At 34.8% G+C, this 24450-nt stretch overlaps 1 protein-coding gene across 5 annotated transcripts in view; it reads right to left on the bottom strand.

The window, feature by feature from the left end:
* STXBP5 (syntaxin binding protein 5) overlaps window positions 1-24450 on the bottom strand; it is a 162272-nt gene that overhangs the window by 119802 nt on the left and 18020 nt on the right. For all 5 annotated transcript variants that reach the window (XM_002927613.4, XM_011235233.3, XM_002927614.4 and 2 more), the window contains exons 3-4: window positions 16779-16860; window positions 13363-13463 (exon numbers count right to left, since the gene is read on the bottom strand). In XM_002927613.4, the coding sequence (XP_002927659.1) occupies window positions 13363-13463; window positions 16779-16860 (183 nt within the window). The remainder of the gene's footprint in view (window positions 1-13362; window positions 13464-16778; window positions 16861-24450) is intronic.

The following is a 24450-nucleotide window of genomic DNA, read 5'->3' as shown; positions in this document are numbered from 1 at the left end:
CCCAAGTTGTAATTTTCTGTGGTCATTTCACATTAAAATCTTTAACTGGTTTGCAATTTATTTTAGCTACGAGGTAAGAATCACTTTTCCCATTTAGATAACAGTCATCACAGCATTTTTTATTTACTGTATCCTTTTTTGTTTGCAATGTCACCTTGGTCATATATCAAAAGTGTGTGTGTTTCTCTTCATATATATGTTTGAGGAGTTTGCTCACTGTGTTTTGATCCATTTTTCTTCCCTCTGTAACTACCATATCATTTTAATTTCTAAAAGCTTTAAATCATTTTTGATATCTAATAAAATAAGTCCCACCAGCTCACATTTCTTTTTCAAAATTATCTCGGTTATTCTGGGCCTTTCTTTTTTCCATATGAATTTTAGAATCAGCTTATTAAGTCCTATGAACAACCCTGTTAAAATGTTGAGTGGGATAGTACTAAATTTATAAGGTTAATTTGGAAGGAAGTGACATTTTAAAACTTGAGTATTCCTTTCTATGACATAGCACTCCATTTGCCTAAGTATTCTGATTCCTTCAATAGTTTTAAAATTTTCCCCACATAAATTTTCTACATTCTTGCTAATGTTATTTCTAGGAACACTCTAAATTTTGTATTAAGAGGTGTGCTTTTTTCCTCCCATATATATGCTTTCAAACTTTATGTAATTATGCTTTAGATATATCTTTTATAAATAGCTTAATATCTGTATTGTGTTGTTTTTTAATCCAGTCAAATCTCAAAATTTCAGTGAATTTAGCTTATAATGATTTTGATTACTAATATAGTTGAACTAATTTTTTCCATTTTAATTAACTTTTTTTTCTGAAATTTTCTCTTTTCCTAATCTCTATTTTCATTTCCTTTTTTTCTCCTCAAAGTTTTAGTATCATATATTTTCTATCCTTCTAGTAGTTAGCCTTGCACACTAAGACACATTAACTTCACAGCTTTCTATCAAGGTCTGAAAGAAGGATTATTTGGGGAATAACTCTCATTATTAAAAATTATAATAAAATTTTAAATTATTATAAAAATTTAAAATTATTATAAAATTATTATAAATAAACTCGTATTTTGAGTTCTTTCACAGATGACACTGTCAGAACATAATTTATAAAGGTATTTTTAATTCCAGTATGTCAGCAGTTTTTTGAGCATTTGTTAGCCCTTTCAACCTAAAGATATTTAGCTCCACAAAATTTTCTTTATGCCTTTGACCACTACTTCTCTCTCCATTGCTCTGTTTTCTCCTGTCTTCATCATGAAATCCCTACCATTCATAGGCTCAAATTTCCATCCTCTGCCTTTATCTTATCATTGCCATGCTTAAAGTATTTAAATTCTTAAATTAAAATAAGTGAGTTTTATCTTTAAGTCAAGAGATTAAAAACAAAACAGCAGAGAGAAGTAAAGAATCGAGATAAAAATCAGTAAGTTGGATATCAATAAAAGACAAAAATAAAATAAACCCACTAACTACTTCATTTAAAAGACACACAAACCTCTGACAAATCATATTAACCGAAAAATGGTAAAATAGAGAAAAGGGATATGAAGAGTATAAAAATGAATATAAGCACACAAGAATATAATAAGATACAGCCTCTGATCTTAATGGAATGATCATATTCTGAATCATAAATATTATAAGTATTATTGAATATTAACCATAAATATTATACTCAATTCATTATAGGAAGGAAGCATGCCCTGATACCAAAATTGAATATACCAGGAAAAAAAGTTATATTCTAATCTCACAAACAAAGGTAGAAGTCTTGGGACACCTGGGTGGCTTAGTCAGTTAAACGTCTGCCTTTGGCTCAGATCATGATCCCAGGGGTCCTGGGATGGAGCCCAGTGTCAGGTTCCCTGCTCAGCGGGGAGTCTGTTTCTCCCTAACCCTCTGTCCTTTCCCCCCCTCAACACGCTTGTGTTCTCCCTTTTGCACATGCATATAAATAAAATCTTTAAAAATAATAATAAATAAATTTCCCTAGTTTTTTTAAAATAGAAGTCCTAAGGATATATTAAGAATCATATTTAACAATATAATAAAAGAACTGTCAATGCTATTCCAAAATTTTCACAACCATACAAGAATCCTTAATATTAGGAAATCTATTAATGTCATAGAGCAACAGGAAAAAAGGGAGGTAAGAAATCACACAATAATTTTAAAAAGATGCTAAAAAAACATTCAATTAAAATTTAACTTCGATAATGACAACCAACTCTGAGAAGAAAAAACAATTCTATCTCAAACCAACATCCTGTATCATGCTTAACAGTAAAACCCTAGAAGTACTATTATTAAAATTATTACTAAGAAAAAGATACTTCCTATGGAAAATATCATTGAACACTTCTGTAAATTTTTGCTAATACAGTAAAGCAAAAAAAGGAAAATAAAACCTTCACCTACAAAATCACTGCCAAATTAATACAGATGGAATTCTGCTGTACCTCGCAGGCATGCTGGTTTAGTAAAAAGAAATCTATTGCTCAAAGTTCTTTATTCTCCCATCTCACTCTTTTTACAAAAACAAAACAAAACAAAACAAAAAAATCTTTAAAAGCCTTGCTATGGGCCAAGGACCAAGTAGCCGTCTAAGGATAATCAAACCAAGTAGCCATCTAAGGATAACTAGTTTGGGATCTATTAGAGGGGGGGAATAAAGATTAAATAAAGATTAAATATAATCTTTATATTTAAATATAGAATTATCCTGGAGCAAATACTCTTTCCTTCTTAGCTTATCTCCCAGGTAACCCAAACAGTCTGTGGAGCACCATGCCTTCTAGAAAAGAGATTCCCCTCTGTTTCTGCAAAGGCAATGAAGTAATAATCAATCCATAATTTTTTCAGCATTTACTAGATGTCAGGCATTGAGACTGCTGCTGGAAATAAAAAAGAAAACATAAACAGTTTACATTCTAATCTATAAGACAATCAAGGAACCAAGGCAATTACAGTAAGCATGTATGTGCTATTTTAGGGAACCAGCATCCTACTATGGTACAATACAAAACAGGCACAAAACCCAGACTAGGGAATATACAGAAAAACCTGTAAAAGAAATGACAAACACATGTTAACCATGGAACAAGAATCTTAAGTGTGTTCGGAGCAGGAAGATCAGCTCATACAAACAGGGAGGAGAGAGGATCATTCACTAAAAAAAAAAAGGAAAAGTCAGGGTGACTAGATTATAATGCAGAAAGAGAGGGAGAAGCATAGTGAAATGAATTATGGTAATAAGTAAAGTCCAGACCTTAAAAGACCTTTTAGGGAATGCTAAGAATTTAAGAGTTATCAACTTCATTTTGAAAGCAGTAAAATACAGTGGACACTGGTCATTTACCTACCTAACATCCATTCCTCAGTCCACTTCTTCCTAACATTATTCAGATGCTCATTAGAGCCCATATCTTCCTCAAGTTACCCATATACTTTAGGAGACACTTAAACCAAATTGAGTTCCAGAGGGTGAACCAAACCAACCAGGGAAATTCTATGCATTTGCTGCCATTTTAAGTCAGGTAATCCAAACCTAAAACCAATTAGATACATTCCATGTATGAAGGTCAACTGATTTGTAATCTCAACTACATCTGCAAAACCCCTTCACAGCAACACCTTGATTAGAATTGATTGAATACTTACAAGGTGTGTGTATACCAGGGGTCAACACCTTGGCGACCATCTTAGAATCCTGCCTCTAATAGTCTGCCTTTAAGCCTCTGAAGATTTACATCCCTCCCAAATGCAAAATACATTCACCTGACCCCAATATCTCTAAAGTCTCAACCAACTACAATATCAAGTCCAAGATCTCATTAAAATATTATCAACTCAAAAATCCCAAATCTCATCTAAATTTCTTGTAGATGAGAGTCTTGACTGTAACCCATTAAGTATAGCTCTTGGGCACAATTCCACTCCATCTGTGGACCTATGAAACTAAAGAGACAAACCATCTGCCCCCAAGACTCCCAGCATTCAGTGGTGGGACAACTACAGGATAACAATTATAGAAATTCCTGTTCAAAACAGGGAAAAGTGGAAGGTAAAAAGGAGTCACTGGTCCTTAACAGTTTTGAAATCAAGTTGGGCAAATGCTGGATTTTTCTTAATTAGGTTTCAAAGTCTGGGAATAATCCCCTGAAGCTCTCAGCTCCACCCTCTGCTTTTTCATCCAAGACAGCACTTGCCTGGAGCCAGTATTTTCATCAGCCTGCTGCTGCCACAGCCTCCTTTCATTTCGTAGTCTTTCAGGCCATGCTGGCAATATTCAGCTATACAATTTTCTCAAACTGCGCATCTTAAAGCATTCTAGAGGTTCTTCGGTTTGATTGAAAATATCTGTGAAGCACACCCATGATCTCTGAAAAGAGTCCTTTGTGTAGCTAAATACTTTGACCTTCAGTCTTTAGGAGATTTTTAGTAAAAAGCTGTTCAGCCACACTTACATGTTTTTCTCTAAGCCACACTGAGAAACAATCTTTTTACCAGCTGGATCAGGGTAAGAATTTCCTAAATCATCAAGCTCTGGTCCTTTAATAATTCTTCCCTCAATTTCTTTCTTTCCTCTTGCATTTTATTATAAAGCAGCAAGCAAAAAATCAGGTGGCTCCTTCAACCGTTTCCTTGAAAATCTCGTCAGCTAAATATCCAAGTTAATCACTTACACATTATGCAGGAGACACTTTTGTTATGCTTCCCACCATTATATAACAAGGAACAACTTCGTTTCCAAAAACATGTTCCTCTCTCCCTTCTAAGTCCTCATTGGCAGCAGTTTCCAAATCTAGAGCCCCACAGCCTACCCAAAGAAATTTAGACATTTCTATCACGTTCCTCAAATTTTTTTCAACCTCTATTCACTGCCTGGTTTCAAAGCAATTTCCACATTTCTAGGTATTTAATATGGCAGCCTCTCACTTCTAGGTACCAAAATCTGTATTGGTTTTTTATTGCTGTTCTAACAGATTACCAAAAAAAAAAAAAAAATTATTCTTTGTTTCTACAGGTCAGAAGTCCAAGCACTGCATGACTGAGAGCCTCTACTCAGTCTCACAAGGCTGAAATACAAGCCTTAGCCAGGATGCATTCCTGTATCCCTTTCTGGAGGCTCAGGGAAAAATCCGTTCTGAAGCTCTTCAAGGTTGCTAGTAGAAATCAGTCTCCTATGGTTGTAGGACTCAATATCCTTTGCAGTGAATCGCTCTCTGGCTCTGAACCTTTTGCCAGGAAGAGTCTAGTCCCTTTAAAAGGCTCACTTGCTTCAATTAGGTTTATTGAGAATAATCACCCTACCCTAAGGTCAATTAATTAGGATCTCAATTACATCTACAAAATGCCTTCACTTAGATTAGTGTTTGTGTGATGGTACGTGGACACCAGGGAGCAGAAATCTTGGGACCCACCTTAAAATTCTGCCAACCATACAGGTAAGTTTAGGAGGGGAACTGTTGGGTCATGGAATATGTGAATACTGCAAAAAATGTTTCTAAAGTAACTAACTAACAACACTCCTACCAGCAGACTATGAGAAGTTCTAATTGTGTCACATCCAAGACAGTATTTTAGCCATTCTGATGGATATGTAGTGCTATCTGGTTGTAGTTTGCATTTTCCTCATGACTGACTTTTGTCTTCTTTTAAAAGAAATCAGTATACTTAAAAAAAAAAAGTTGAAAGATTGGATTAGTTATTCTATCATGAATTTTTAACTTAAACTTCTAAAATGGCATTCACCCATATTGTGTCATAGTTATTTTATGTCTGGGCCTCTGATGTAAGCTATTCAAGCATTTTATTCATCTTTGTTATCCGAAATACCTAGCATAATCCCTGGCACATAGAAGGCACCCAATGTTTGGTGAACTGAATGTATTCACCTTCTAAAATGTATTTTTTTCATTTCCAAATTTAAAGCACTGCTCCCATTGTATATTTCTCCTAGGCCAATCAATAATGTTACAGGAGCCAACCCTTTCTTAGCAGTCCAAGACACAATTTGTCTGAGCCAGTATTGCATTATACAGTTAGAGGAATAATATATGTCCTAACTCTACCTACCATTAATCTACCTAGCTTTCTTGCTCTAAACATAAAAAATAAACTGTTTTCATTCACTATTTTGTCTTTATTATTTTTCACATGCCTTAGGTCACTGTGTCTATTAGGAGAGAGAAATGACTCTTATATTCACCTTTGATTATGTATCCCCCTCCTTCCACATAATTTTTTTATACCTGAATACATTATAAAGACCTTGGGCAACCAGACCAGTCTCTTTGGATGTCTCTCCCAATTTCCTTGTCAGAATTTCTTTATTATTATGGATTATTTTATTCTAGGAAGTTATCCAACACTTCCTGACCATCTTTCCTTTTACAGTCTCAAGGTCGTCAAATCACAATCATCTTCCCTCTGAACATGGACAGTTTTCTTCTTTCTTTTTAAATTTTGTCTCAGGACCTGGATCCCTATAAACTCCCAAGGTGACTCATCACATGTATAGAATTCCAAAACAATTCTCTTCGTGTATTAGAATTAGATCCAGAATAGTATATCCCTCTGTAAGGCTGCCTAACAGCCTGTGTTCCATTCCATTTCTGTGTTCTAGTCCTGAATTTCATCACACGAAATCACTCTCATTTCTAATGCCTGTACACTTTCATTAAGCTACTTTTTAAGGAAAATATTTTGCCAATATGATGCAATCACCACAAAAACTGTAATCCTAGGTCTCTAATTTGTTCCAATATTATGATTAATTTTTTCTTGTTAAATATGTGCAGTGAATTAATTCAAAATCTTTGGAAGACCTGTATAGATTTTTTGAGCTCTGGTATCTAGCCAAATATTCTTTTACAGTGGTTCATGTGCATACCGGGCAAATTATAAGCCTCATAAATATACAAAGCACAATATTTAGGTAATATTTTAATAAGAGTATAATGGGATAAATTAGTTTTTGTTTCTACAATAATCTACTTTTGCTACGAAGAAAATCTGATGGGGGGCGCCTGGGTGGTTCAGATGGTTAAGCTTCCAACTCCAGGTTTTGGCTCAGGTCCTAATTTCAGAGCCATGAGATCAAGCCCCACAGCATCTGGCTCTGCGCTCAGCAGTTGGTGGGGGAGGGGGTCCTACATCTCTCCTCCCTCTCCCTCTACCTCCCCCCCAACACCCGCTCCTGCATGCTGACACATGCTCTCTCTATAAAAATTAAAATTAAAAAAAGAAAATCTGATGCTACTGCAGCAGTCACTTCCTGAATGAATTACTCCATTTGTCAAATAGTTTTTTTCTTAAGGACTTTGGACATTGATGCACCATTGACAATTGTTAGGAGGAACTTTTTGATTATTAGTAATACTGTATTCTCCTAACCATTAGTTTAGAATGCATGCATGTATATTTTATTCTCTAAACCAATACATGCATCTATCAGCAAATGAATAGATACAAATGTGTTAGAATAAAAGAAAAATATATCTTAAAAGAAATGTATTAATTTCAATATTAAAGACTCAGCTATTCAGGTGTCTAACATATTTATAGAGAAAAATTCTATTCTTTGAAATTTCACTTAGGGAAATTTTTCTTGAACCCAGAGACTAAATAACATTTATATGAAAGTGTATTGTGAATAAGAAAGAATTATACAATTGGAAATGTAATTATAAGAAAATAGTAGGTTCTAAATAGGAAAGCCCAGATATATTTAGTCCTCAGTCTTAAAATGTTCCACATATTTTTACTTAAGAACTGTTATGCAAAAATTTAACATGGCTGATAATACTGGTCATGGTAACAAGGTGATGAAAAAAAGACTAGCATATAGTTGTAGTTGCTTATAAATTCATGAATTCCTCCCAATTAAACTTTCTTTAAAGAAAAAAAAAAAGAAAAACCCACAAAGCTAAATGGAACATACTCTGATTTAAAAAATATAAAAACTACCATACAGAATTTTACTTGTCAAATTCTCATTTTCCAACAAAGCCAAAGAACCTCTCCCTTACATGTATAAAGCTACGTAGAGCCAATATTATTGGCTCTAATGATTTTCCAATGTCAATCAGTTGTTTCTATAAAGATTGCCTAAGTAAAATCTCTGGTAACGCAGATATTTCAAGTTACAAGTTATTACTTTAAGTAAATCCAATACCTTTAAAAACAAAAACAATACAGGTGATTTCTAAGGCACTGTTCTAAGTGCTTTATATATACTATTTATTTTATACATATTAACTTTATAATATGCATCTTAGGGCTTTCATGAGATAATAATTATCCATTTTACAGGTAACAAAACTGATATAGTTAGCAGGTGATGGGGCTATCCACTAAGATTCAACATTGACAATTTGGCCCAGAGTCTGAACTCTTAACCACTATGGTAAATTGCCTTTTTTTTTTTTTTTAAAGATTTTATTTATTTATTTGACAGAGAGAGAGAGACAGCCAGCAAGAGAGGGAACACAAGCAGGGGCAGTAGGAGAGGAAGAAGCAGACTCCCAGCGAAGCAGGGAGCCCAATGCAGGACCCTGGAATCAGGCCCTGAGCCAAAGGCAGATGCTTAACGACTGAGCCACCCAGGCGCCCCAGGTAAATTGCTTTTCAAGATGGAGAAAATCGTATCTCAAGCTAAATAACCAATTACAGTAAGAACTAAACTTGACAATTAGTACAAACTGTCTGCTAACCAAGGAGGAGATTGATAAGTTTATGTTATCCCCAACTCAAAACTGTTCTACGGAAATTGAGATACCGATTTAGTATGAAAAAATGACATTTTTTTTGGCATCTGGGAAGCTAAGCTTGTCTTAACTTTGACCAAGATCCTAATGGCAAGGGCCAAGTCTGTCTTCACAAATGCATGCTCAGCAGCTAGCATTAAGCTGGCACAAAATTAGCATTCTATAATTACCTATAGAATAAATGGGGATAAGAGGAAGCTGTTCTAACAAGTGAGAGAAAGGAATGATAAAGATTACATGTATCACTGAGGAAAATTTTCCGCAAATTAGAAAACCAACACACAAAACAGTGAAGTAACCTGCCCAATTTCATATAGTTAAACCAAGATGTGAGACTTCCAATTTCTGTATTTTTTCCTTAAATACCACAAAAGAGAAATTCTATCAAAATACCCATATTACATAGTTGTGTAAGATGTGAATGTACTCAATATTACTGAACTGTACACTTAAAAATGGTTGTGACAGAAAATTTTATGTTCTATGTATTTTAGCACAATTTTTAAGTCAAACTAGAAAAAAATCCACATTATGAAAAAATACAATTTAAATCACTACATATAGTTTCTATTTATAAATTTCTACTATTCTAAGAAAATTTACTTATAAAAATATTATGGTAAAACTTAAGGTTACATTATTTAACAACTGATCAAAATTAATGAAATAGCTACTTACAAATTTTTGTATTCTTCCTACCTTTCCCAGTTTCAGAAGTAAAAATGCAAATAGCATAAAAATGAAATGGAATAATTTAACTTATTAAGTTAGCTCAAATCCACTGTGAAATAAGGAGAAAACCAACTAGGTCATTTGTTATTATATTTTGTCAACAATAATAAGCACTGTGATAGTCATTACAAATATTCACAAGATTTCCTGCTTTTTTGCTTCTTGGTTATATAAGTGAAATTAGAGATGGCCACATGCCTTCCCGTGGCCCACAAAATGAGAGTGTAAGAGATACGTATCACATCCAGGCAGAAACTTTAAGAGCCAACACATGCTCCACCACGTTCTCTTTCTCCCTACTACAGTGACTGGCAATATTGTAAAGACTGGATGTTTCCTCAGCCAGGTTCTAGAATAAAGATAATGAAAAGGAAGAGAGTTCCAGCAAACCCACAAAGGACATATAGTGTAAGCAAAAATAAACTGCTGCTGTATCAAGTCATTAAGATTACAGCATAACTCAAACTATTCTGACTGACACAGATATAAAAACTGAATGTAAAGCAGTTATATAAAGAAAGGGATGGATTTCTACAAATGAGGAAGATGGAAGGATTGGCAAGGAATGATAGGATTTTGTCCCTTAGACAGTTTGTCCCTAGACAGCTGCTCTAAGGTTTCCATCAGGGTACAGATTACAGTCCTGAATGACACAGAGTTCAGGCTGAGGGGCAGAACAAGTCTTAACCACCATGGGCAGGTTCCTAGAGCTGGATGAAGCCCCTACTGTGCCCTCCTCTTCCCAAATGTAGCCAGGTGCTGTGGAAAATGAGGCTCCTCCCAAATGCTACCTCTCTCCTTCCTGACACTTGAAGAAATCTGAACTTTAGTCTTGAGAGAAGGTAAGTAGGTTCATCCACGAGACACCGGGCCCATTCCTTAGCATTTAGGTCCAATGGCTGCCATACAAGTTTGTAGCTATCTTAGAGGATTTCATCCTAAGGAGATACTCAAGGAAGAAGTATCATGCTACGGTTCCTTCTTTACTGTTAACCTTAATGAAGACCAAGAGGAAGCTGAACTTCAAATGGGACCAACTAGCTTCTACTGGCCAGCTGGATAAACTCTATTACAAAACTCAAAACTGGGAACTCTATCAGCTTATTTCACTTGAAACTTTTATGACCATGGCATACAATTGTGCAGAATGTGCCCTGCATAATAGCACCCAACCAAGGAGGGGAACTGTGGACCCTGAGGCTGTATTCACCAAGAAGAAAGGCTCTTTTTTTTGTACTTCACAGAAAGATATACTTCACACAAAGTTTGTCAGACTGTGACTACAGGCACCTTATAGACTAACTCACCATTCCTTACCCATTTTTCCCAGAATTTTCCGGAGACCATCCTTAGAGGTACTATTGAGGAGACTTACGTCATACATGACAATCATGGGACTCTGACTATTCTGGGACTCCTTAAGCTTTGACCCTTTCTCCATGAAGATATACCACAATAACCTATAGTGTATATTTGTAAATTTGGACCACATACTGCTACATTCCTGTGTCCCAATGAGAAATATGGACAGGCCACTGGCAAATCAGGTATCAGAAGTATTCTTCTGCTGGAATTCTATATCCTGACAGAATCCTTCCAATGGGTGGTAGAGAGTAAGAGAAATTCTACAGCACTACATGGACCAAATGATATCATTTTGATGTGCTAGAGCCCAGAGTTCCCTAAATTTCACACTACTGATATTTTGGACCAGGTAAATTCTTTGTTATGGAGAACTGACTGCCTTGTCATTGAAAGATATCTGGCAGCATCCCCGGCCTTTATCAACTAGAAGCCAGTAGCTCATTCCACTTTCTTCTGTGACCAAAAAATGTTTCTAGACATTGTCCAATGCCCTCTGGAAGGTAAAATCACACCAGGATGACAACCACTTTGCTAGACCTATATTTTTATTTCCAGCAGGTGGTGTGAGACTGACTAGGTGTGTTCTGGGACTAAGGTTCCTCTCACTATCTCCACCTGCTTGGTGGCATCTGAAGTTGATACAGGGCTCCCCCTGAGATCCAGGTGGCAAGTAGAATAAGGAACTCTGCCTGGCAAGTTGAGGCTGGCCCTATTCCTAGTAGGTAGAAAAGAACTGAACCTTAACTTTTTGTCTGCCTTTTAACCCCTATGTCAACCCTCCCTCCTTCCATTAACTCCTTCACTTCTGTCCCTCTCCTAGAAGCAGAACCATGATTCCAACTTATTTAAAAGATCTATCTTCCCAGGGAAGAGGCAGCCCAATAGCAAACTTTGCTACTGCCCCTCTGCCAACTCTGGTCTCTGTCCACCATACAATGTAGACATGTCTTGGTGTTGGCTAAAGGAGTCTGAACTGCTATGTTCTCAGCAGCCTTTTTAGTCTGCCTATTTTGGAGGGCCACTGTGGGCAAAAACTGAGACTTACAAACTGACCTATTTATATAACCTGAACAGATCAACATGTATCAAAGCAGAAATGGTCTGATCCTTGCATATGCTTCGGGTAGTCTGATGTCTGACTTTCACAGAAGACAGGTCCTAAAGACACTAACCCCACTGCATCTAGATACTATATATACCCAGATTTCTTAACTTTGGCACATACACATATATACCCACATCTGCTCAAGCTTATGAGTACATATACACACACATATATAAATGTTCATATATACACCAAAAAACAGACTTCATAAGCAATGGGGGAGCTATATTTCTTGCTCATATTTCATGCCAAAGTAAATTCCATATGAATTAAAGATTAAGCATAAAAAATGCAACTTTAAGAGCACTGTAAAAAAAAATACAGGAGCATATTTAATAAAACTAGGGTGAAAAAGGTCTTTTCAATATACAATGGAATATTAACTCGGACATAAAAAAGAATAAAATCTTGCCACTTACAACAACACGGATGGATCTAGGAGGTACAATGCTAAGTGAAATAAGTCAAAGAAAGACAAATGCCATGTGATTTCACTTATATGTGGAATTTAAGAAACAAAACAAATGAAAAATGAAAAAAAGACAAAAAACCAGACTCTTAACTATAGAGAATAAACTCCTTACCAGAGGGGAGTAGATGGGGGAGTGTGTAAAACAGGTGAAGAGGATTAAGAGTACACTTATCATGATGAGCACTGATTAATACACAGAATTGTTGAATCACTATCTTGTACACCTAAAACTAATGTAACACTGTATGCTAATTATACTGGAATTAAAAAAGAGAAAAGGTCTTTCCAATCAAAGTACAAAACTCACAAGTCATATAAGAGATTTCTGTGACCAACTGTTGTACTTCTATAAATTTATCTCAGAGATATACTTGTATAAATGGATGAAGAAATATATGTATTATACTATCACAACAGAACAAAGTGAACAGCAGACCAAAAAGGATAAATGTCCCATGATGAAGACTGACTAAATTACAGTACTTCCATGTCATAGAGTATCATGCAGTTATGAAAATAACTATGGAAAACTGGCTTGTGCCAATATAAAACAATCTATCAGATATATTGTTAAGTGAACACAAACTATAGGAAAAATACATAACGCCTTCCCTCTTATGCAAAAAAAAAAAAAAAGAGTTATCTAGAAAGATTTCTGCCTATATGCACAAAGTATTTCTAGAAGGACACAAAAGAAATTTATGTGGTTGTCTCTGGAGAGGAAAATGGGTCTGGAAAGGAAGGAAATTTGCTTTTTATTATGTATCCTTTGAAGTTCTTGAATTACTTTTTAGATTGTGCATAAAGTCTATCACAAAAAAATAAAATCAAAGAATAAAATTCAAAGAAAATATTTCAAAATAGAATAGCAAATACCTTATACATAGGTAACAGAGAATTCTTACCTTTCTCTGCAAAATTTAAGTGAATGTAGTATGGCAGGTCTCTTTTGACGTAAATTCCACAAATGTAAGGTGTCATCAGCCAAGGCACTCACAAGAGCTCCCTTAAAAATAAAGTATAATTTATATAAAATACATCTTACAAACATTAAAGCTACTAAAGGGCTGCCAAAAAAACCTTCCCAAATTTCAAAACTTTCAGCCAATAGATTGTTTTGAGAAACATTTGCCTCACCCAAATTCTAAATAGCAGATGTAATACAGTGTGTTATATGTATATGTAAAAAATGTTTTCACTTCTTCAATTTAAAGTATACACAGTATAAATTATAAGATAATTTAGTATCTTATAAACTATAAATATACTAGGATTTAGTTGGATATTATGGTTGATAGCTATGTAAAATTAGAGGTCAGACTATTAAGTTACTCGATCACTATTGTACATCTTCTTGACTAAAAAAAAATATAATATGAAGTAACTTTCCCATTTTATTTGGCTTAAGAAAAATTCTTCAGAATGTACTTCGCCCAGATCATAACTCTACTACAGAATGATACAGAAAATAAAGGTAGCATTCAGCACACTATAACTTCAATATCCAAAGGGTTGAATAATCAACTAATTTAGAAAGTTAAAACATCTGACACTACTAAATACTATTAAGTATGGAAAAGAATCTCTGGCCCTATATGAGAATCACACAGGAGGTCAGTCTCACCCCCAACCTCACAAACCAGATTTTCAGAGCAAGGACCTACACAGGTATATTTTTAAAAATCTTCAGAGGTGATTCCAGTATGTGAACATGATTAAGAATCTCCAGACTAAGGCTGATTTATTAAGACATGTGCGTGTGTTTCCTCAAAGGAGTCAGATACTTTTCATCTATACTGAGAGAATAAGATAAAAAATGCAACATGAAAAATTTATGTTAATTTCAAGAAAGGATTTGCAGTTCTATTCATCTAGGTTATTACAAGAAATCTTAAAATCTCCTTCCTTTAAACTAAGTTTCTCATTTATCAACGAAGATTAAAATAGTTCTGAAAATTTATATTAAATGATCTCTCCAAGTCCTTTCCACCTTCGAAATTCTATGAGGGCTGCTCTCTGGTGTGATTCCTACTGCTACAACATAACTATCGGAGAGCAGAAATAAAGTCCATATGTTTTCACTAGAAAGCATCCTCTTATCTATATCATTTTGAAGCAGAGAAACTCAAAGATTCAGAGTATCAAAGATTTGTACTCTTCATTCCTATTTCCACCATAATCAACTTCTTTCTCAAGATGTGCACACCATCTTGAAATCTCACAGAAGAGATGTAGAGCCAAAAGAGCAATGAGAGTTGACCACCTCCTATGGTGGCTCCTTTACCTACATACGGTCCACTAAATGTAAAAGCAAATAGCTACTCCCAATTGTCAGATTTCTGTAGCATCCCCAATTAAATATTCATATTTTGCTAAGCATTTTTTAAAACAGCAATATCATTTTTAAGTACTCAAAATGTAACATTTAAGCATGTAAAATAAAAACAGTCATATCTAAGAACTCTATGATGAATCCTATTGAAAAGAAACCTGCATGAATGACAACATAATTTACTTATGATTTCTAAAATTTAGGTGTATAGGTAATCAATTTGCAATGTTATTTACACTGGTTCATGTACTGCTTTAAGAAATAATCTTAACACAAGTATAAAGATGGAGAATAGGTTAGTGGTTGCCATGGATTAGGGACTGAGAGCAGGAGGCGGCCCAGTTATAAAGGGGGAGCCTTAGGGAATTCCTTTATGATGATAAAACTGATCTGTATCTTGTTCATAGTGGTCATTACACAAAACTACATGTCATAAAAATGCACAAAACTACACAACCACACTGACACAAGAGTTCATGGTGATGAAATCTAAATAAGGTCTGCAGTCTAGCTAATAGTAGTATATGGATATCATTTTCCTCGTTGATACTATACTATTGTTATACATAATGTTACTATGAGGGGGAAGCTGGGGGAAGTACATACAGAACCAATTTTGAACGTAACTGCCAGTAAAATTATTTCACAACAAAGTTTTTTTTAAATAGGAAAAATAATCTTGAGTCCTCATAAATGGGCTCAACAACTTTCTATATTGTGATTTCTTTTGAATTTTAACATTTTACAATGCCTATTATACAGTTCTACACAGAATATTGCAGTTTTTAAAAAACACTTCTGACCCTGAAAAACCTACATAATTGCATATTAATCTTCTGATAAAAACATTTTACAAAAGGTCAGAGGTATCGAGTGTTGTTTTTTTCCTCTCACACACATTTAAGAATTTATGCCATGGAACCTTAGGACCTGAAGGCAAAAAGAATGTCCACACACTATCACAACTAAAGATAGTAGAGCCTTTTCTGGAGTAATTTCTTTCTTCTAATGACCAGCTTTTCCTGCTCATCACTGCATATAGTAAACATCTATTCTCACAGTTGTGCATATTTTAAATTGTTTAACTTTTTATTTCCCTTTTTTAAAAAATTCTAATTAGTTAACACAGTGTCATATTGGTTTCAGGTGTACGATATAGTGATTCGACAATTCCATACAACACTCAGTGCTCATCCCAAGTGTGCTCCTTAATCCCTATCACCTATTTAACCCATCCTCCCACCTCTCCTCTGGTAACCATCAGATTGTTCACTATAGTTAAGACTCTGTTTCTTGGTTTGCCTCTCTTTTTTTTCCCTTTGCTTGTTTCTTAAACACCACGTGAGTGAAACCATATGGTATTTGTCTTTCTCTGACTGACTTATTTCGCTTAGCATTATACTCTCTTGCTCCATGTTGTTGCAAATGCTCATACTTTTTAAAAAGCTGCAAGCATGTTATCTACTCTGTTGATAAAATAGTATTTGTTTCCTGAGCTCTTCCTAACTTTATACTCTACCAAAAAGAAAGACATCATCAATTACTTCAACCAGTAAGTGACACAACAAGAATTTTGGACAATAACCAGTTTTCTTTTCTAATGGATTTTTATTTCCTGGTTGTATTTCAAACAAGTCATTAAAAAAGTATATTTTGTTATTTATAATAAACTCAATCTCTAAAAAAATTTTAATACAGATTTTAGTGTTACATAACTTTCAGTACCCAAGAAATAAAATTTAAATGCAGACCTTGTACCAAAAAGATTTATCTTATACCATTCTATTTGGAACACTATTTTGAGAAACATCTTGCATTATTTATGTAACTTCCCATGATGATGCCTTACAGTGAACTGCTATTAGCTCTGACCTATAAGAAATTCACTTTTGTTCAAATATTTAAATATGAATGGATGCAAGAAATCTGAAAGACCAGATGTGGCCCTATTTCTTATATAAGTAGGACAGATTAAAGCAATTCACTAACCTCATTAATCAGGAACTGAAGTTGGATTACTGCAGCTCCACTGTCATGTTGGCAATAACATTCTACTCCTGGACGACCAAAGCTGCCATTAATTTCATTAAGGAGTCTACGGTATCTGTGGGCTTTTTATAGCAATTGTTAAGTTACATAATAGACTAATAAATATTCCAATGACCTGATACTCAATACAGGCTATTTATTGAGATTAAGATTCAGAGTTACATTTATTACACATCAGCTAGCTCCTGCTGATAATCAGAAGTCTCAGAGATACAGGCCTAAAAGAAATAACTGCTCCTTCTAGAATATAAAAGAACTATCAAAAACAACAATATACAGAACATAAAATAGGTTTAATACACTTTACTCTGGTCCAAGTTTTTGCTTTCACTTAAAATAAAAGGAGAAAAGGTAGTTGATCTGCAGAGCATCCAATTTTGCCCAAGGCAGCAAACAAATCTGAAAAGCAGAGACATGTCATTTTGGAATAATGCTTTTGGAACCAATCTTTTTACTGGCATTTTTCATTCCATAGTGTTATTTTTCAATAGTGTAAGTTAATATAATGAAGAACCAAATAACTATGTTTGTAATTATAGCATGATGATGTTATATTGCCAATGAACGTATCAATCTTTTACAATAGACCTGAATTCAAAATATGCAAATTTGCATATGGTAACAATAAACACACAATATTCTCTGTCATAGGCATTATATTATGTTTTTTATATATGTGTGTGTGTGTGTAGATATATATATACACACTCACTTAATTCCCATAATCTATGAAGAATATATAATTTCCCCCCCATAAACAGATAAGGAAACTGAAGCACAGAGAAATCAAGCAACTTGTAAGTCACACAACTAGAAAGCAGCAGAGATGAAATCTGAATAAGCATTCTAGCTCCAGAATCTATACTCTTAATAATAAGGTATGCTAAATAAAGAACAAGAAAAACCAAAAACCCACTTATACAACTTACTACGTGCCAGGCATTGTTACATGCTTTTATCCTCATAAACTTGAAACAAGAAATTAGCTATTTTAACATGCTGCTATACTAATCTACTTTTCACTAGTTAATAAATAGTAATTGAAAATAAAAAGCTAAATCTTAAACTAAAATGTGATTGGTGTTAATGAAATTATAGCCTTCTTCATACAAATTCATATTCAGGTGTATAGACTATTTCTATATTCTTTTCATACATGTCCTAAGGTTCTTCTTAAGTAAAAATAATCACACCTAAAGTTAAATTACTATTTTCTAAACACTTTTTTCCTTCCTATTTCTAAAAGTTTTTCAAGGTGATATTTATTTTTCATGAATTTTTTCATTTTATTGCCAGCAATTAATTCTTCTATTGTTTCATAAATAGACTAATTGTGCATGTTTAGCCTATAGTACCCTACTCTGTAAACATCTTAAACTTTTATCACCATCATCATCAGTATTCGTAGTACTAGTTTTACTACACCAATTGCCCAAGTGCCCCTAAAGGAAGCTAGATTTCAAACTGTTACTATTGCAACTTGGTAGTACCAAATCACACCTGGTTGGCCAAAGAAAGACCTACATCTATATTCATCCATTTCTTTTGACAGGATGTCTTTTTTAGCTAGTAGAGGGAGCCTAATTCTAATCTTTCCAGCTAAATTATTTTTTCTGGGACCAATTAGCATATTCCATAATTGTGATTTTACATGAAGCAAAACTTCTCATCTAACCAGATCAGTAAAACTAAGTTAATAAAAAATGTGAGCTATTATGAAGAATCATAAAAATTCTACTTACCTTACCTATTATTTTTTTCAGAAATCATACGTAACTTTGCTAATCTTGTGATATTATCTTCTTTAAGTATGGATCTATTAATGAGATTCAGGACTGTTTTTCTTAAAACACAGCCATGGTGCGCCTGGGTGGTTCAGTCGGTTAAGCGTCCGACTCTTGGTTTCTGCACAGGTCCTGATCTCATGGGTAATGGGATCCAGACCCACAACAGGTGCACTCACTCAGTGGGGAGTCTGCTTGAGGATTCCTTCCCTTTGCCCCTGCCTCCACGTTTATGTTCATGTTTGTATCTGCTCTCTCTCTCTCAAATAAATAAATCTTTAAAGATAATAAAATATAGCCATAACTATCCAGGTATAAGATTTGTAGGGTTTTTGTTTTTATTTTTATTTATTCTTTTTTTTCTTTTTTCTTTTTTTTTAAGATTTTACCTTTTTGAGAGCCAAAGAGAGAGCGCCCGCGCACGTGAGCTCAGGAGCAGAGAGGAGAAGCGGAGGCAGAGGGAGAGGGAGAAGCAGACCCTCTGCTGAGCAGGAACCCTGATGATGCGAGACTCATCTCAGGACCCTGGGATCATGACCTGAGCTAAAGGCAAACACTTAACAGATTGAGCCACCCAGGCATCCAAGTAGTTTAATTTTTTAAATGGAACTTTAAAGATATTGGCAATGCATTCTAAATGCAGCATTCACATACAATCTTACTATTTCTTTTCTGATCATTTACTGTTAGTCAGACAGCATCGGAAAAATTTTAAGTGACTGACTTCATGAAGTCTTCCCAAAGTATTCATCTTGCATTTTTATGTATTTTTAAAAACCCCTCTATTTTGCATTCACATTATATATTCTTAAAGTAAACTAATTACTAAATTATAGTATCAAATATGACAGGCACAAACAGATGTGGGAATACACAAAACTGATTATTGGTTAAGTAAAACATAAGCAAATAGATCTACTAATTTGGGCCTTCCAGTCTGAAAACTTCAGTATGCTATGGGCATCAATCAATATTTTATTCACAGAGACTGGAAAGGGTCTGTACATCCAGGAAGTCAGTTACATAGAGGTCAAGAAAGGTTTATTCTTATCTATACATGGAACTACTCCAGACAAAACTGTATTTTTTATAACATTATTATTAATATAGTCACTTTACTTCCACCTAAGATAATATACTTTCTTAATATAATAAAGAAGAACCACTTACTATCTACTAAGTTTCAGGCTCCGTGTCTTAAAGATGCAATTGTACTTAATCCTCAGGGTAACTCTGAAAGGTAGTTATTATCCATATTTTACAAATGATAATTCTGAGGCTCAAAGAAGTGATTTTTCTCAATTACTACTGATTTCTCTCCCTTTTCCTTTGGATAAGGTAGTACTATGCTGCAGGCAGCCTGAAGGATCCTTAATACTACAAAAGCCCTATCTATGGATTGGGGGAAAAATCGTCAGTCATTATTTCATAATAACAAAAAGTTTAAAATTAAATTTTAAGGAATGGAAGTTACTTACATATAATCAAAAGATATTAGTTTGAAATAATACAAATTCCAGAGCAAGTAGTTCTCATTCCTGGCAGTGTATCAGAATTCCGGCGCTACTGCAAATTTACTAATCCCAAATTGCCTGAGAAGCAGCCTGGGTAGGTATCCTTTTTTGTTTTGTTGTTGTTGATGGGCCACAGGAACACCTGAGGCACAGCTGAGAATTAAGACATCTACTCTCAAGTCAGTTCATATGCCAGCTCCACCAGTACTTGCTGTGACCTGAGGAGAATCATTACACCTCTCCACTTTCTTGTCTATAAAATACAGATACTTATCTAGTCTAGCTTGCAGAGCTAGATTAAAGTGAGAATTAGAGTGAGAATTAAAACTATTGAGACTGTACTCACCAAATGGTACCCACCCATTATCATTATTTAACTAGTATACTCATTACTTTAACAAGAACTAAAGATACCTTATAGTGGATATGCCATAATATAAGAAAACAACTTTGACTATATGAGATCACTAAACAGCATGTCATAGGGGCAAATATTCATATCCTTTCATATTTTTGTAATGATTATTGCTTCTTGCATATATGGTTCTTCCTATTACTAAGAGTTAACAGTTTTATTAGACAATAGTCAAACACTGTAACAAAGATCTGCTTTGTAAATTATTCCTATTGTGGCTATGTATGAAATGAAGAAAACCCAGAAGAAAAGGTTATATACTGAACAATTCTACAAAGATATTTGTTAAAGAAATATTGATTATTATGATGCCTGCTCCTTTATATATGCATTAATCAACAGTAAGACAAAGCCAAATTCTAAGGTTCTACTGAGCAGTTCTGGTGTCAACATATTTTACCTTTTAATTCTGAACACCAATGTACCCTTTTAAAAATGGTGCTATCCTATCATAGATACTTTTAGTTTTTGTTTTGTTTTGTTTTTTTTACTGCCTGCCCATCAAGAGCTAGGGTATCTACCTAACCCTACTAGTCAACTTTGTCTCTGGAATAAACCAATGAATTTATATGCCCATGACACAGGTCACATACCTCCTGCACAACTACTTATGGCTTTTGTCCAGAAAAGCACCATCATAAATCCTGCATAAGAGGTGCAGAAGACAAGGCTAAAACAGGTTGAGAGCAAAGTCTTTGAGTACAAATCTTTGAATTTAGACATCCTCTAATTAAGCAATAGGAAGAAAAGAAATATTTAAGGAAAAAAATAACATGATGAAACTAGAAATTACTAAGCAGAAACAGCAGAAACAAAGACCAAAACCAGTTAAGCCTTTTATAATATTGTATCATCAAATTCAAAATAAACATTCACCCAATTGTCTAAATGGTGTTTTCTTGTTCTGTTTTTGGAAAGGGAGGAAGAAAGGAGGAATTAGGAAGCCTCGAAGTATATCAACATCATCATAGCAGTTAAGATTTATATGTACTGTATACATATTAGCTTAGAAGATTACCTCTTCTATAGGCTCTGTTGTTTACAAAAGAGGAAACTAAAGTAAAACAAGGCCAAATAACTCGCCCAAAGCCATTCAGCTAGTTAGTAAAAAAGCTGGGGTTTGAACCCAGGCAGTCTAACTCCAGTACACACATACACAAGCACATACAACCACTTATATATAAATCACCAAGACTTACTGCACAAAAAAAGAGCCAATTTTCACATGCTGAAAGAGGACCTGAGGGACGCCTGGGTGGCTCAGTCAGTTAAGCATCTGCCTTCGGCCCAGGTTATGACCTCAGGGTCCTGGGATCGAGTTCCACATCAGGGTCCTAGCTCATCAGGGAACCTGCTTCTCCCTCTGCCTGCTCTGCCTGTTTGTGCTCACGTGCTCTCTCTCTCTGAAAAATAAATAAATAAAATCTTGAAAGAAAGGAAAGAAAGAAAGAAAGAAAGAAAGAAAGAAAGAAAGAAAGAAAGAAAGAAAGAAAAGGAAGAAAGAAAGAAAACGAAGAAAGAAAGAAAACGAAGAAAGGAAGAAAGAAAGAGACTTTATCTCCATTTTGACCCTAATTTGTACTTTCTAACTGGTTAAGTTCTTCTTTCCAGCTTATCTTTTAACTCAGGCAAAGAGCCCAGTGGGCACAGCATCTTGTGATGGACCAACTACCCTTCAAGCAATCAGGACTGCCCCAATACCAGCAAGCCCTCACATGATTGACCCCAAGACAATGATCAACCTGACCTTTACTGCCCACCTGCATGTACCCACTGGTCTTTGTCCCACATTTTCCTTATATAAACATAGAACTATTTTCAGCACGTTGAAGACAGTCTTTGAGACGTTAGTCGGCTTTCTTTTGGGTGTTGGCCTCACTGAAATAAATCCCTTTCTTGTTTCACCACCACTGGTCTCTCTGCTTTGATTTTGTCAGCAGTTTTTTGGGACCCCTAGAGCTAGGTCCTCTTGCACCCATGGGCCCTGGTTATAATGTAAATGTCACTTCCTGACTTGCTTTAAGTCATTTTAAAACCAGAGGATGAAATTACAGAAGAACATTTATAATATTTTGTATCTGAGCACGAAATAAACTCTGGTCTAAAACTCTAAAACTGGGGCGCCTGGGTGGTGCAGTCGTTAAGCGTCTGCCTTCGGCTCAGGGCGTGATCCTGGCGTTATGGGATCGAGCCCCACATCAGGCTCCTCTGCTATGAGCCTACTTCTTCCTCTCACACTCCCCCTGCCTGTGTTCCCTCTCTATCTCTGTCAAATAAATAAATAAAATCTTTTAAATAAATAAATAAATAAAACTCTAAAACTACAGCAAATGCAACTGTCAGAAGCAAGTAGACATTATGAAACCAACTGGGCACAAGCAATACACCAATCAAAAAATTTTTTCTAGACTCATCTTTCATGTTAGTTCATGGTAATAAATATCTATTAATTTTAATAATAGTGCACTATAGCCCAGCAGAATAAGCAAAAAGCTGAGTTCTATATTTTAATTACAGTTGAAATTTTGAAACTGACTTGTTACAAATATATTCATGTAAAATGCACAGCCTACAAACATTTTAGAGACTCCAGCTATGTGAGAGGAACCATTCCTAGCAAAGCTAAGCAAGATATTTAAGTGAGTAAGTGACCTTGTCCCCCAAAAGCCCACAGAATCAAAGACGGTATTATTAGAATAAAGAACAAAAATCACATGATCATCTCAATGGACACAAAAATCCAACCCCCTTCCATGATAAAACACTCAAGGAAAAGAGAACTTCTTCAACCTGACAAAGGTCATGTATAAAAAACCTACAGTTCACATCATACTTCGTGCTTAAAGACTAAAATTGATATTCTCCTGTTAAGCTCAGGAAAAAGACTGGATGTCCACTCTCACCATTTCTATTCAACATATACAGGATGTTCTGGCTGGGGAAAACAGGCAAGAAAAAGAAATACAAAGTGTCCAGACTGAAAAGGAGAAGTAAAATAAAACTATTCTATTCATAAAAGACATGATCTTGTATATGAAAATTCTAAGGAACCCACTAAAAAACACCTATTTGAACAAATAAATAAGTTTAGTAAGGTTGCACAACACAAGATCAATACACAAAAATCAACTTTACTTCTATACACTGGCAATAAACAATCTGAGAAATAAAGTTAAGAGAACAATTCCATTTACAATATCACAAAGAATAAAATACTTCAGAATAAATTTATCCAGCGAAATGCAAGACTTGTATACTGAAAACTACAAAACACTGTTGAAACAAGATCTAAGTAAGTGGAAAGATATCCCATATTCATGGAACAGAAGACTTAATATTGTAAAGATGGTAATATTCATCAAACTGATCTACAAAATTAACACAATCTCTATCAGAATCCCAGCTGTTTGTAGAAATTAACAAGCTGAGCCTAAAATGAGCTTAAAAGTAATGTGGAAATGCAAGAGACCCAGCACAGCCAAAACAATCCTTACAAAGAACAAAGTTGGAAGACTCACATTTCCCCAATTCCAAAACTTAATGCAATATTACAGTAATCAAGACAGTGTGGTATTAGCATAATTACTGTACAGCTAAATCAATAGAATGAACTGAGAATCCAGAAATAAACATTTATAATCAATTGACTTTGGATGTCCAGGATGTCAAGAAAACTCAATAGATGGGGGTGCCTGGGTGGCTCAGTGGGTTAAGTGCTGCCTTCTGCTCAGATCATGATCAAGGAGTCCCGGGATTGAGCTCCACATCAGGGTCCCTCCTCGGTGAAGAGTCTGCTTCTCCCTCTGCCCCTCATCCTGCTCTTGTGCTCTCTCTCACTCTCTCAAATAAATAAATAAAATCTTTAAAAAAAAAAAAAAAGAACATTCAAAAGAGAAAGA

Source organism: Ailuropoda melanoleuca, chromosome 10, assembly GCF_002007445.2.
Source record: "Ailuropoda melanoleuca isolate Jingjing chromosome 10, ASM200744v2, whole genome shotgun sequence".
In the NCBI taxonomy this organism is placed as follows: Eukaryota; Metazoa; Chordata; class Mammalia; order Carnivora; family Ursidae; genus Ailuropoda; species Ailuropoda melanoleuca.
Note: the sequence above shows the minus strand (reverse complement) of the source record. Positions and strands in the feature narration are given on the sequence as shown.